Raw genomic sequence first — 15,816 nt, 5'->3', positions numbered from 1 at the left:
CGTTACCACGAAATATTATTTTAACATGTTTAGTTTTCTATGTTGTGTCATGTGTTCTATTGTTTTTCTGTTTGTCTTTTTCATTTTTAGCCATGGCGTTGTCAGTTTGTTTTAGATTTATGAGTTTGACTGTCCCTTTGGTATCTTTCGTTCCCCTTTTGTTAGAGTCAGCTGTTAGAACGTATAAAATGTAATATTTATAATACACATTAAAAAACAAATAATTTTAAATCGATCCAAATTTTTAGTATTGCAAATATAGCATTGTATAGGGACCTGTAAAAAAAGGATTGAGTCAATTTTACTTTCATACAGCGTAAAATTAAATCTTGGAACATCGATGAAATAGCTAATAAAAAACGACCCGATGAACATAAAAAAAAAATCATTTGTACTTTTAATAGGTTTTTATCCACTCTCGGTAGGAGTGATGTATAAGTTAAGGTCAATTAAAACCTGGGATTTTTTATTTAATCACCAATGACAGTTTGAAAGTTAAAGGATGTATGGCTGTATGTTTAGTAGTAGTTCAACTTTATGGATTTAATAATACTTAGTCCCTAATATTTTGGTTAGAAATAAACTCATTATCATCATATATGCTTTATAATTAACAAGGACTCGAAAGTAATTACCAGTCGCGTTTTAGATATCCGTTCAGTTTAAAACAATTGGGCCGATATATATGTGATATCATCAATAAGAAAAAAAAACTCATCATAGATACCAGGACTAAATTTTGTATATACGCCAGAAGCGCGTTTCGTCTACAAAAGACTAATCAGTGACGCTCGAATCCAAAAGAGTTAAAAAGGTCAAATAAAGTACGAAGTTGAAGAGCATTGAGGACCAAAATTCCTAGAAGTTTTGACAAATACAGCTAAGGTAATCTATGCCTGAGGTAGAAAAGCCTTAGTATTTCAAATTTTTTTTTTACATTTCCGATTAGACAGTATTCCCAACAGTTTTCATTACTGTTGATCAATTCACACATTACCTAATCTGATTTAGATCCTCTGGTTTTCGTGGCCCAGTTTCGCTGAGGGATCGAAGATCACTTTGAACCCCTTGCATTGCCATGCCTTTGCCTAAGAAATACATGTAAATAATTATTAAGATTTTTTGCTTTGTGATTTGCGTCTTACATTTCGTTTATATAATATTAAGGGACTATAATATTTAGATTGACTACGAACAAGCAAGCAATATTTAGCCATTAATCACAAACAAATCAAAGAATTCTTTATAATACCACCGACAGTATTCACGACCAACAAATGACAAATGCGTTGATAGTAAACTGATGTATTGTCACAGTAATGCAAACATTTTAAAAGTGATTTTACGGAATGGTAAAAATTATATGCGCTTGCCAAAAACGCACCTGTAGGCTTTCTTGTCGTAACGATTATTGGGGAATGTGGTCTATCGAGAGCTGAGATGTTATGAAGGGATATAAGAGGTAGTATGCATCAGCTTATATGTTGATTGATAATGAAAATTTGAATCGCAATTATACCGAAATATTCCTTTGCTCTTTGAAATTGACAACACTTTTTACTGGGAGTGCTTTCGGCGGATCACCTCAGTTCTTATACTTTTTCATTTATGTTTGATTACGTCATGTTTGTTAGATATATTATCATGATTGAATACAAACACACTAATTAATATTCAAACCTCTATCTGTATGCTTTACTCCGAGTTCTTGTAACTTGGACTTCGATGATTTGGATTTTGATATTGGCGTAAGCTGTCTTCTGTACTGAAACAATATACAACTCTTGTATGGCACATACATAAAAAAGGTATAATAAAAAACGGGTTACTTGAATTTGTTTTTAGAAAGATAGATTATCGTACGGATTGTATACTCAAGAGCTATGTGCTAAAAGTCTTAAAGGTTCTGACGGTTTTTGAAAGGCTTGTGTTTCATAATATGGCCATGATATAAAATATGTGCAGTAGCGCATATAAGAAATATCCATAGATATTGATACCCATTAGTGAATTCATAATTAGTTCTCATACAATAGAAGGCATTATGATAAAAACCTGGGTTTATTGAGAAAATTGTATGGTTTCCATTGAAGGAGATATAAAGATGTGACACAAGACATACACTTATTTTTTCTAGACTTTTGAAAGGCACATTGATATGTGACTGGGGTTAAAATCTATTGTATGTTCTTCTTAATTGATATTTACACAACACATTGCTTCTATTGTCTTTCTATAATTTATCAAACATAAACACACATTAACAAATTCTTCTTCTAATCGTTATTCATCACACATGATCCTCATAATAACTATTATATATTGATGTTAAAACTTATGCCTTATAAGAAGTTTTAAAATGACACCCATGCCCTACAACAGGTTGAAACAAATTGGATATATATCTAAGCAGTTATAATCTACATTTCCGATCATTTTCTGTGAGCTTGTGGTACCAGGTATATCATAAGGGAACATAGCAAAGTTGCTAGATTGCATTCTTTTCCCAATTATAAACCCACTTGAACCTGAAAATAAAAAGAACGTTAGCCAAAGTATGTCGCATATATATAAGTATTTTGAACATTATAAATGCACTATATGCAAAAGTGCTATACTTCTTGATTTTATTTAAGTGACTTTTTGTTGATTCTGTGGTACGAACTATGTGTATGGTTTTAAACTAATTTAAAAAGTATATAATCTTGAATATCAACCTGACACAACAGTTTTTACTTATAACTTGCTCTCGCTATTTAAAAGTTGATAACAGGCTTATTTGACGAGAAAAGACGCAATTTTCATATACGTGATTGTACCGATAATGACCAATAGAATTATTACTAATTTGATGATTGCGTTACAAAGTGCATGTAACTGGTTTATAAAATGTGCCTACACTTGTTTTCAATGGACTGAGATACATGTATATTTTTCATGAGCGATTGGTTTATCATGTTTAATTGCCTGATAAAATTTCGCATTTTTTTGCAAAAAAATAATCATGCATTACGAAATGATTTACAGTTTACAATTGCATAAAACTCTACATGCTATGTTATAATATAGGTAATAACTTACTTTTTCTAGGACTGTTTGAGGGTATAGGATTTAATGGTTTTTCATGAGCAAAAACTGAATATCTAGAATTGGCGCTTCTTTTAACTGCTCTGGACTACAATATAAAATGTACACTTAGCAAAAGATTAATAAGCCTACCAAATATATATAAAGTGATGGCATTTTAAGTTTTATTTTGATATCTTTTGTGTTCCAAAGATTATTCAGTTGAACAATAATTCGAATGTTAAGTTCTACATATTCATCGTCTAGCTTATAATGTTGAACGCAAAAATCAGCCAGAATTTGAAAGAAGAAGACAAGTAACAAATGTTTATTTAAACATTCAAACATTCATCAACATATGTTCAAATAATAATGTATAAAGCAGTCAGTCCAATTTTCTTTGGGTCGGTTTTCCCGTGAATAAATTAACACTTCAAGTTGGTGAATAAATCATTATTACAAACAATGACTGTTTCACAAGTCCACACAATGAATTTGATGCATTTATCATGTGTATAGTCTATACGTAGGGCCTGTGTTTGTAAGCAGTTCTCAATACCAGTTTTTGTAAATGCATATCCAGACCAAACATGTGCGTCCATTAAAAAGATAACATTTCCTTGCACAAGATTGACCACTGAGCTGGATTTTAAATTTGCTTATTTACAAGGTAAAAGTCTGCAGGAAGACATGTTACCCTACGAGAACATTGTATAATGACTCCGAGCCTATCAATCTTTGCTCTTAATCCCTCTTGTAGCGTGCAAAGAGGAGAAGGCGCATTGTAAATCATAGCGTCACATACTATATTAGATGTATTGTAAGGTGCCTTGACCTCATTTCATGGTCCATTGGTGAAAGTTATGTTTTTGAGTGCTGGTCTTTTTTTTTATAATACTGTATGCAACAGGTCAATTATATGTGGTGTATGGACACATTTTATGATGTATATGTCAGTCTCACTAGTTTTATTGACCTTGGTTCCATTTCACGGTTCATTGCTCAGTTTTAATTTTGTGGTTTTGGTCTGTTTTTCTTACACCGTAAGCAATAGATCAACTGTAGTTTATGTATGGAATAATAGTAAGCTGTATACATCTGTCTGGTATTGATTATCTGACCTTGCCCCTATTTTCATGGTTCATCGATCAATTATTGGTTTTATTGGTTAATGTAAACAAGAAGATGTGGTATGATTGCCAAGGAGACAACTGTCAACAAGAGACCAAAATGACACAGACATTAACAACTATAGGTCATTGCACGGCCTTCAACAATGAACAAAGCCCATGCCACATAGTCAGCTATAAAAGGCCCCGATATGATAATGTAAAGCAATTAAGTCTGTTTCTCAAAAACTTTAAGCAATCGGTCAAGTATATTTCGTGTATAGTGTGATTGTAAGATTAACCTGTATTTCTTGTTCGGTTTTATGACCTTGACCTAGTTTTTCTCAATCATGTTTAGTTTAAGTGATAGTTATAGTAAAGCTTTATATTTAGGACTATCAATACACTATCAATGATTAGTAAAGAAGTCGAGACATTTCAGCGTGTGCGCTCATGTTCTATCATTAAAAGAGGAAAACCCACAAAGCTTTAACTCCGGAAGTTAACAAAGTTTCTTTATTCTAATACACTTACCGATGGTTTATTATCCTTTAAATTACCAATGCCTTCCATTTTCAGTGAACTGATGTTTTTTACGGCTCGACTTTTCTTTCGTTGCTGATATAAAACAACAAAAAAACATATTTAAGAGTAGGAACAAACTGTTATACCTGTACTGTGACAAAAAGTAAATGTTCATGTAAAAGACAACATCAGAGTACAACGCTTTGACTTTCTGTAGGTTTTCCAGTCATAAGATTAACACTTAAAGATGGTGAACAAACTATTATTACAAGCAATGACAGGTACAAAAGTCAAATGAATGAATTGGATGTATATGTACTAGATTTGTAAGCATTTCTCAATGCCAGGTATTCAAACCAAACATGCGAGTCCCTAATGAAAATTAACTTTGCCATTCACTAGATTGACACGCTTAGCCCGATTTTAAGTCTGCTAGTTAACAAGGTAATAATCCACAGAAAGGCATGTACCACAAACCGAACATTGTATAATGACTCCGAGCCTACCAGTCTCTGCTTTTAATCCTTATTGTCGCGTACAAAGAGGAGAAGTAGATATTGTAAATCATAAAGTTATTGAATAGACCTTGACGAGGAAGACACCACAACCTCACGCACTCCAGTCGAGCACGTTATTTAGACGTCATCAATGCAGGTAGCCTAGACAGTATTCTGTGTTGTTAGATTCACTGCTCATTGCGTGAATATCTCTCTATAAATATAAGGTTCCCATGAAGAGGCTTAGGTATGTATTTGTTTTGATTAACGTTTTCGTTCTCTATGGTATCATGAAAACAAAGGATCGTAGATGTTTTAAAGACTTTTTTCCTAATTTTGATATACTCATTTTTATGCCACATTTATGGGCTTTATTTTTTTGTCTGTGCATCAATTCGTTCGTCCATATGTCCGTCCGTTTGGCCGTCCGTTTGCCCCGCTTCGGGTTGGTCGAGGTACTTTTTGATAAAGTGGAAGTTCAATCATTTAAACACTTAGTGTACTTTCAGGGAAAACTAGATCAGTGAGACATACATGTGTATATGTTGCTTACAATAATTGTTTAGTGAATTCATCTGATCCATCAGAATTAGATTCGTTAATCTGCCAATGCCATTGATAACGTTGCACTTTTTTAATTTGTGAATTGTTGCATCTTAGTTATCAGTAGATATATATATTGCATATGAAGAAAACATCAAGTGAGGAAACACTATTCGAGCATCTTATTCTTAATTTCTTTTAAAGCTGTATATACTATGCAATTATGCATACTTTTTAAAGCTTGGCTACAGTATCAACGGTGTTCACGATAACGCTGCATGTATATCTAATTTTGTAAGCTTGACACTTGTTTCGGCCTTTTTTTTTTTCCTCAAATGTAGTCAAATTCGTGTAATATGAACGTAAATCACATTTCAAATTTGCTACGGTCATTCAGAGTCTCCGTTCAATCACAAAATTCGTAAGGGTTCCGTGGAACCCAGTTTCTCGCCTCCTTTATGAATGTAATAAATATTTTAAGAACTTTAACTGCAGCCTGTATGCAATGTTAACTGGAAGAAAACTAAGTCCATATATATTTAAAATACGAAAATAAAGATTTTTAAAATTAACTGCCGGATTCCATCATCTGATAATAAACAACCTTTTTTCAAAGTTTGGTAGAAATCCAGGATAGTTTAAAGAAAGTTATCAAAATATTAAAAACTTCATCCACAGATAAAATACGGATAAACAGGATTTGTTTTTACTTATTTTCTTTCTGGATACTTTCTTATAATCATAAACAAGCTTCGGTAAAATTTTGGTAAAAATTCATGATAGTTTAAGAAAGCTCTTAAAATGATTAAAACTTTGAGAACAGAGTGAATGTAATGTTAACTGACAGAAAAACTAAGATCAATTATAAGTAAAATACGGATAAACTGGATATTTTTTTTATAAAATTTATTTTTGAATACTATCTTTTGATGATAAATTAGCTTCTGTCCAAGTTTGGGAGAAATCCGGGATGTTTTAAGAAAAACATTTAAATTTCAAAAACTTTAACCAAAAGATGAATATTTATAGACACTGCCAAGAACCCCCACGACGACGACGGGATGTAGGATTTTTACATTTTCAGATTCGAGCGTCACTGATGAGTCTTTTGTAGTCGAAACGCGCAACTGGCGCTAATATATATATTCCTGGTACATGTATATTTGATCTATTTATTTACAAGCTCTGGGTCGATGCCACAGCTGGTTGGGTTTCTTTTAATTCCCCGAGGGTATCACCAGCCCAGTAGGCAGGACATCTATGTTGACATGAGTTATCATTGATATCTTCGTTAATATAAATAAAATGTTTACAAAAATTTAAAATTTGAAATATTAAGGATCTTCTTCCATAGGAATGGATAACCGTTGCTGTATTCCGGTGGTTTTTTTTATCGGAATCATGGTGCTTTTAAATACTCTTCAACGTCATACTTTATTTTGCCTCTTTAACATTGTTTGGTTCGAGCGTCACTTACGTTTCGTTTGAACTGGAAGCGTGTGTCTGGCGCAAATATATTTCAATTCTGGTATCCATGATGAGATTATTTATTTATTAACAACGAAAACGAAAGGTGTTCAATAGCAATATAAAAACAAAAGTCTTTTATAAGTTACCTGTAGCAGCTTTGAACCACAGGAAACAGATTTTAAAGGAAAATTTCTACAAAAAAGAATAATTTTAGATTATCGTTGATCATCTCAACGAGATTGATTTTCTAGCTTCATCCGGTACGGCAAAAGCGAGAAATGCAATTGAAAATGATTCTCTAGAAGTTAAAAAAGTGAAAAGTTTACGGACATCGGATGCCAAATGTAACAGAGTCAATATGAAATCATTTTATCATACATATCATATGCATCAACAGAGGCGAAAAACAACAGTATTATATTATAATTTATGTACATTAATATTCATATCAAATATCAAGTATCAAAGTACACCCTAACACGAAGCCGAAGGGTGTACAGGGAACAACTTAATGGTGTGAAATAGCTATATACGGATATGAACGTAGATAGCGAATGTTTCCTGGTCTTAGTCCAAGTCTTCCGATTGTAAGAGAAATTCGACCACAAGGTGTAAGGTGAAAGCAACATATTCATTATGTAAAAATATTTTATGGAAATTTGGGAACTTGACATATTTTTAACGTAATGAACAAATGAAGAATAAATATTAATGTACCTTCGATAGAACCTAAAGGTAGTCACATATAAAACGTTTTATATCCAGAGACAGAGAAACCTGAATCGATCGTATTTGGCTCTCAATGTTGTGAGAGTTACATTATACACGGCGTTACGTCACGCTGTTCATTTTTATAGCTACGTCAGTGGTCCCATTTACTAATGGATATGTACCATTGAGATTTATTTTACGAAATTTACCGAGCAACGCCGGAAAGCCATGTGACAACGTTACGGAAAGGCATGTATTTTGTTTATTTTCTTTGGTTACATCTTCTGACATCAGATTCGGACTTCTCTTGAACTGAATTTCAATGTGCGTTTTGTTATGCGTTTATTTTACTGCGTTGAGGTATAGGGGGAGGGTTCAGATTTTACAAACATGTTAAACCGAGTCGCATTTTTGCGCCTGTCCCAAGTCAGGAGCCAAGTTCATTATCACTGAACTAGTATATATTTGTTTTGGGGCCACCTGAAGGACGCCTCCAGATGCGGGAATTCCTCGTTGCATTGAATACCTGTTGGTAACCTTCTGCTGTTGTAAGCTCTATGGTCGGGTTGTTGTCTCTTTGGCACATTCCTCATTCCCATTCTCAATTTTATGTAATAATAGACGCGATGGTCACAGGGTTTTGAAAATTTAAAATATGAGGGATGATAATACTATAATCATCGCATGTAAATAGGTATGTAATAATATTAATTGAATCTGAGGTCTGTAAACGTCGAAGGTTCGATATTTTGATTGTTCAGAAATCTTCCTATATTTTAATGTTTTTAAAATTGAAAATCAACTTTTGGATTCTTACCTATAAAATTCGTCGACACAATACAAATTGCCTTCAAACAGGGTAAATGGTTTACCGTCAAGATTTTTATTGCATGTACAACATCTGAAGCAGTTAGAATGATAAGACATGCTTATACCTAGCATTAACTGAAAAAAAGTAAGAAATCATCTGTACATCTTCCTGAAGGTAATAGGTTTAAATCTTAAAATCATCAATTGCCAACAAATCATATTAAAGTGTTGTATAGTTATGCCGGCGTCACACATTGGCGTATAGACCAGCGTCTGGGGCGTAGCTGGGTCCTTTTGAAGTGCACGCCAACCAGTGTGGGGGAGGGGGGGATTGCCCCCCCCCCCTCCAAGGTTTTTTTGGCTAGACGCAAAATGGTGCGTTCTGAAGGCCTAAAATTGGTTTGAATAGCAAATTATTAAGACTGTATTTAATAATTTTTTATTGAGAAACATCAAAAATCTGCCCTTTGTTTTTTAGCTGCAACAAAAACGTTCATGGCCTTGTCTAAGTTTACCTGAAAATCACGGTGGATGTGCATTAAACCCAAAGCTGACAATCTGTCATTTCTCATTGTGGAACGGATGTACGTTTTCAAACCTTTCAGCTGTAGCACTAGCAACGGACATTGTAAGAACACACAGTATTAATTGTATCAATAGACGGATACAATGCGGGATTAACGATATCAAGCGTTTGACACAGTGTTGTCGGCACTTTATCACTAGGTAGGATTCGACAGCGAGCTCGCCAGCGTTCAACCTCTCTCTTGAAGTCTTGAATGCGTTGACGCCTTATTTCGACAGGAAGGTTTCAAAACAGAACAATATGAAGTAGCCTTTCAAAATATCACAATAATTTAAAGAGGGAATTCAGATTACCATGATTACCCTTATCGTAATTTACGTATAAAAGAGGGGCGAAAGATACCAAAGGGACAGTCAAACTTGTATAAAGGTTACTGTAATTCATTAAATTGTTCAGGGTCGGATCCAATGTTGCGAGATAAAAATGGAACAAAAGTCAATTGGTTATGTTTTGCCAAAATTATGTACGAAATTTACAACCCTTATATCCAAACAAAGACGTGGGTTTACAACCCCTGCAGCCCTGTTAGTTCCACGAAGCGCATTATATATTTTTTTTATTGAAATAGAGTTAATATACCTTGTCGGAAATTTGAAGGTGTGGACATCTTTCCATTTGTCGGTCAAAAGTTGTAATTTTACATCTTTTCCTAAGGATGTCGAATCTTTCAACAAAGAAATATCTGGATAAGATGGTCCCAGATTTTTTTGTACTGTCTTTGACATTGACACTGATGTGGCGCTAAAGCTAAGTTCTGACATCGTCAATTTGTGACGTTTCAGAGTCTATATTGTCCTGATTTGTTGCTGGTTGTGTTTCTGCATGACTATCACTATTGGTACTGTTAGTAGGATTTTTAGTGAAAAAATCGTCTAAAGTTTGCCATTTAGGCTTGTCACGCTTTGAACTGCTCATGTTTATGTTGCTTTTTATGCTTTTTACGTTGAGTACCGGAAAATTCACGCAAATAAATTAAAAAAGATTTCGGTCAGAGTTGATTTTACATATTGAAATATAATTGTGACGTTATTAAAATAGTTATACTGTATCGTTTTCTAATTTGCTTGGTTAAGTTAAATTTTATATTTCGTTATTACTCGTTTGTATAAATTTTATTTTATTTTCCGGCGTAAATAATTTTTTTAGACCCCACGATGTGCACGCCATGGCGTGACAGCGTATATGGAGCTACGCCCCAGCGCGTGCACCAAACGTACAGAGAAAATTGACAAAGTCGATATACGTTAGTTGCACGCCAGAGGAATCAATCGTTAAAAGCGGGTTGCATCCGTTTGAAGTACGTCGAAATACAAAGTTATACGCTTGGTGAACGCTACAACTCGAGGAAATTTGTATGCAGCATATACAAAATTTCATCCAATTCAAGCGTGTGTCTAGCGTATAACTGTACGCTACACGCACGTAATACAAACGCTAAAAGCACGTTGAAAACGTTATAGATAAGTTCGAGACACGTTTAGGGCACGTATTAAACGTATTTATTTCAAGAAAAAACATGGACTGTAAGCAATTGTATCAGACTTTCCAATATTTTTTTTTAATCAAATTTCCAGTATCCATATAAATTAAATAATTTTGAAAACTTCAGCAAATGCCAAGTCAGAAGTCTGTTATTCAGTTGATGTCATTTGTTGATGTATATCATATTTGTTTTTGTTCTTTTTTTTTGTACATAAAGGGAGCATTATTTTTTTTTGTTGGATTTGTTTTGTAGTAATTGTTGTCATTTCAACGCGTTTTATAGCTGACTATGTTAGTATTGGTTTTACTCATAGCTGAAAGCCGTAATGTGACTAGTAGTTGTTAAAGTCATATGAAACGAGTGACTGGTGACACACCATGTTTATTCAACTTTTACACCAATGCATATATATATATATATATATCATAAACTAAGACTTCTGTGCAAGATTGAATCATTTCTTACGCAAACATATCGTATAATCGTCATTTTGTTTCGTTTCAGCCTGTAATGATGTGAAAATAAGGCAACTAATTAAGTGTCGTGTTTTAAAGCCGTAGTTAGAGTAAACAATCACCAAAGAAACATGGATATTGAGCATTTGTATAACATGTACAGTCAGATAAAAGTTTATTTTGATGACAGATTAATGCGTATTGTGATCACCGGATTTTTACGAGAGGGTTACGCTAAGGTTACTTGCATACGGAAACTATTTCGGCGAATTGCTTTCTGGAAGCAAGCATTTAAAAAAAGCAAACTTTTTTTAAAATGTGGACAAATGAATGAATTTTCTTCAGAAAAATGTATATGTACATAAGTTTTATAGTGAAAACTATTCATTAAGTTATAGAATCATATGCATCAATTTTTTTTTAATATGCGGTTTCTTTTGACTCTAACCTCTATTTGTTATCAGGTGGAAAGGTGTCTCACTGGCAATTGTGTTACACTAGAGTAAATAGGATTTGTTTATCAACTGCAAGCAACTACTGATTTGAAGCAGTATGGAAAGAAAAAAGACATATGGTAAAATTCAATCAATGATATACTATGTATGCTACGTAAAGGTGAAATCTAGGGTATACGATGATTTGCATGTATCAATAAAAATCTATTTTATGGAAATCAAAGTAATTAGGGAATTCAAAACCATTTGTGGTTTGTGTTAGTTCGAAATTGAGAATGTGTTACTCCAGAAAAGTAACACTTCCTAAGACGCAAGTATACAAGTATAATACTTTTAAAAATGTTATCTAATAAACTTACCCTGTTTTCCCGTATTATGTCATTACAAATGTAGCATTTATCAGGCTTTTGAATTTCAGTATTCTGAAATAAAGACCACCTCATTTTAGTTGTGTAGTGTAATCATAACTAATAGTTATTTAGAAATTAATTACAAACTTAATAAACCATATTTTTATTTTTATTTTGAGCACAATGTGAAAAGAAAGAACAGTGAAACAACGGTTCACGAACTGCAAAATTGTTGATTGGAAAACATTCTTATTTAAATTGTTTAAAACACAAGTTTGTATGCGTGAATGCTCCCATTAAATTTGTACTAGAATTGCTAATTCATTTCATGTCAACCTTTTTATTGTACAAACATTCGGACGACATGACCTGTAAACAAAGTGAGGCGAAATGCTTCACAAATATTTTCATTGTGTTAATAACATGTATATAAACAGTGTTTTGGGTACAGTAAATAGAGGAAAAAGTGAAAACAAATATACAAGGTCTGCAGTTATATTTACTATCAAACTTACTTGACAAGACATGTATTTCACATCTTTAACGCTATTATTATTCAATGTCAATGCCAAATATTTGTTCTTGCCTATTTGAATTACCTGAAAAGTGTACATTTTTCTTAAAATCTTACCTTTTGATTTTCAACATGGTAAAATCTTCCAATCTCATCATGATGTTCTATGAAATTTTGAACTAAAATAGAGAAATTAAGGTAAACACTAAAGAACAGTCATATTGCTTTATCATTTGTAAGTACTGTAACATGCATTTGCTCACCAGTCCGAATTACTTAAAATCATTACCGGTTTTGTGGAGATACGTTTAGATAAGAAAATGTCTCACCCCTTAATTAACCATTTGTATTTATATTTGTGTTATTTATGTTATTTGTTCATTTGAGATGCTTAGGGTTAGTCAGATACTCATCAATTATTTTATCACAGACTTCTGTATTTCCTTATTTAGTGTTTCCACCTACGATATGACGTTGTATGATTGATTAAAATCAAAATGCTTTAGAACTCTTAACATGAATTCCAATTCCGACGAGTCAAAAGCTTTTGTAAAATCAACAAATACGATAGCTCAATCTATTTCGTTTGATTCTGCATTTTGCATTATATCTTCGATTTGCAATAAATCAAATCCAATAAAACGTATTTTGAAATATTCGGTTAGCTCTTTATTTATTAGTTTATGAAAAAGCTGTTTTAGTCTCTGTGCTAAAACATAAGATAAAAGGATCTAAGGAAAATGGGTATTTTTTTAAAACGAATAAAGAAAGAACACCTATTTGTTTAGTTTATAAAAGAAGGTTTTCCCTGTGTCCTTTATTAACAAATGTAAAACTTTTACTAATACAGTTTTTAATTTTTCCCAGAACGTTTTATTACATTTTAATGTTAAACCATCTAGACCAAGTGATCTTGTTAATAGCATTTATTTAGTAAATTCATCTGTAGTATCTTTTCCCCGTCACAAATTTTAAAGTCTTCTGCATTTATCTCCCGTTCTATAACAGTATCGCCTACATATTTATGTAGGAGATGTTTATCTGGATTCCTTGTTGTATATAATACTTTATAATAGTTTTATTTATTATTGTTTTTACAATTTTTTTTTGGTTTGTTGTTACCTCGTTCTTTTCATTTCTGAGTTTGTTAATGGATTTTGTAACTTGTAGCTGTTTTTCTAAACCTAATTTATTTTCTTTTGTCTTCGTCCAGTTCTATTATTTTTCTCTTGATCTTATTTGAGCCCACTTTGCTTGCCTTTCTTTAAGTGTGTCCAATTGTAACTGTAATCGTATTATATGATTTGTTATTGTTTCATCTTCATTTAATTGTTTACCTTATAGTGTCGTAAAGTGTTATAATTCTCTTTTCTCTTTTTTTGGTTTCTCCATTGATAATTTCGATTTTATTTTACAGTAAAGAATAGTTTTGTTCCTAATTTCGATTTTTATTTACGATTTTCCTATCTTAAATTTTTAACGCTTCATTGCAATCATTGGCAATCAGAGTAATGTCTATAGCATTTTCTTCTATAATTTTTTTTACTTTCTTGAACAAAGAATTTCTATCTGTTCTCTAATTTGGCGCGTAAAGACAAACTTGAGACACAATGACATTGTCCATTTTCACATTTAATAAGGTAAGCCTTCCGTCAATATCGCAGATCTAATTAATAACCTCAATATCTGCATATTTTTAAATACCGAATGCTATCCCCTTACTTGGCGTAGTAACTGCAGTTAATAAATCAGTACCCTTTTACATACTAGCCTTTAATTCTTCATTGAGATATGTTTCTTGTCAAAGGACAATGGAACACTTATTGCATTTAACCCAATCTATATCTTTTTTTCGTTTTTCTTTATTTTGCATACTTTTTACATTAATAGTACATAAATTAATACTATGGTCACCTGGATGAAAACTTGCTGATCAATTTGGTGTTGTGTATCTTTTTATACTTAAATAGTATGTTTACTACTTCATGCATATGTGTTTATTACCGACACTTGCTTTCCAAGTATGGTTTCTGTGTTTGCTGTTAATTGGTTTTGTTGTCACGCTGTATTTAGCCAATCATGCAATAAAGTTGTAATGAAATATAGATTTTAAAGGTGCTATGGTTAAGATACAATCGGGAATACAGTAGTAATTTAAACACAAAATTGACAATGCTAATTTAATTATAGTATTTACCTTGTGTCGTTGTTTGAAAGTCTATAGAAAGAATGTCACATGATAATTCGCTCAAACATTCTTCATAGTTCCACAATTCATCGATTTTACGACTGTGTTTATTCATTGCTTCCTTCATTGTTTCAACTCCATCTATCAGTAATATAACAGCTTGTTTTAAAATTCCTTCAGACTCTTTCAGTTGACCTTTGGCTGCGGATATATCATTGTGAGTTTGCTTCTCAAGAAACATCACAGGCTTTACTATCAATTCTTCCATTGTGTCTTTATACATATGAAACGTTCTCTGTAGTTCTTTAACTACGTTCCTCAACGACCGATTCCTACCTAGTATTGTATGTGTATCCGTCGAAGAAGTGTCTACAGTGCTTTTATCACTACTTGCAGTCTCGTCATGAGCATTATGTTCTACGTATTCCTGTAAAGCTCCCCAAGCTGCCATTTTGTCAAATGGCTACTTCCTTATTCATCCGTGGATTTTAGGCTTATTTTTAACTTCGAGTAATATACTTTTACAAGAACCATATGGCTAGCTTATTAAAAATATCAATATTGTAAACGTAACTGTAATTTTAAAGATACGAATCTGCATTTTAAACAATAAACACTCAATATATATAAACTATCGAATTCCTTGATAAGGTTAAAATATACAAATTAGAAATTTAAACACCCAACCTGAGTGTTTTTTTCAATAAATAATGACAGGAACGGATCCGCAATATATATTTTATGAATTTGTTTTCTTCGTACTTGATCAATATGGATAGGTGACATATGTAATGTACAGATAATGAAACAGGTATTGAGATTTATGCAAAAGTACTTATATAAGATGTAAATACGAAGATTATGTAATACAAAGGTGCAGGCTAATGCTAATGCAACTACAAGGCAGCACTCGCACCTGCAAAGTGAAAAGGGATTAATATATAGAGAATAATACATGGCAAAATCCGTATCATATGTCGTATCATCCCGAGACATCAATATCAGCCCGAGGGCCTTTAGGCCCGAGGGATGATATTGGTCGAGGGTGATACGG

General features: G+C 32.7%; 1 protein-coding gene across 1 annotated transcript; it reads right to left on the bottom strand.

Moving 5' to 3' along the window:
• Positions 1-1,663: 1,663 nt before the first annotated feature.
• On the bottom strand, positions 1,664-15,296 carry LOC139484223 (uncharacterized). Its single transcript, XM_071267957.1, has 9 exons — positions 14,772-15,296; positions 12,692-12,753; positions 12,070-12,132; positions 8,739-8,866; positions 7,357-7,402; positions 4,710-4,793; positions 3,082-3,175; positions 2,425-2,528; positions 1,664-1,765 (listed from the first exon to the last, which is right to left on the bottom strand). Exons 1-9 carry the CDS (start codon positions 15,211-15,213, stop codon positions 1,664-1,666), a joined length of 1,125 nt encoding a protein of 374 aa, XP_071124058.1. The 5' UTR covers positions 15,214-15,296.
• Positions 15,297-15,816: the final 520 nt, after the last annotated feature.

This window comes from Mytilus edulis, chromosome 8 (assembly GCF_963676685.1).
Source record: "Mytilus edulis chromosome 8, xbMytEdul2.2, whole genome shotgun sequence".
NCBI lineage: Eukaryota > Metazoa > Mollusca > Bivalvia > Mytilida > Mytilidae > Mytilus > Mytilus edulis.
Note: the sequence above shows the minus strand (reverse complement) of the source record. Positions and strands in the feature narration are given on the sequence as shown.

Bases quoted from the DNA above. Each gene is read 5' to 3' on its own strand.
- LOC139484223 (XM_071267957.1), bottom strand. From the start codon at position 15,213: ATGGCAGCTTGGGGAGCTTTACAGGAATACGTAGAACATAATGCTCAT. The intron at 12,133-12,691 runs GTAAGATTTTAA...TCTTTATTTCAG, and splicing joins ACCATGTTGAAAATCAAAAG to AATACTGAAATTCAAAAGCC. The intron at 2,529-3,081 runs GTAAGTTATTAC...TTTTATTTTCAG, and splicing joins CTCAAACAGTCCTAGAAAAA to GTTCAAGTGGGTTTATAATT.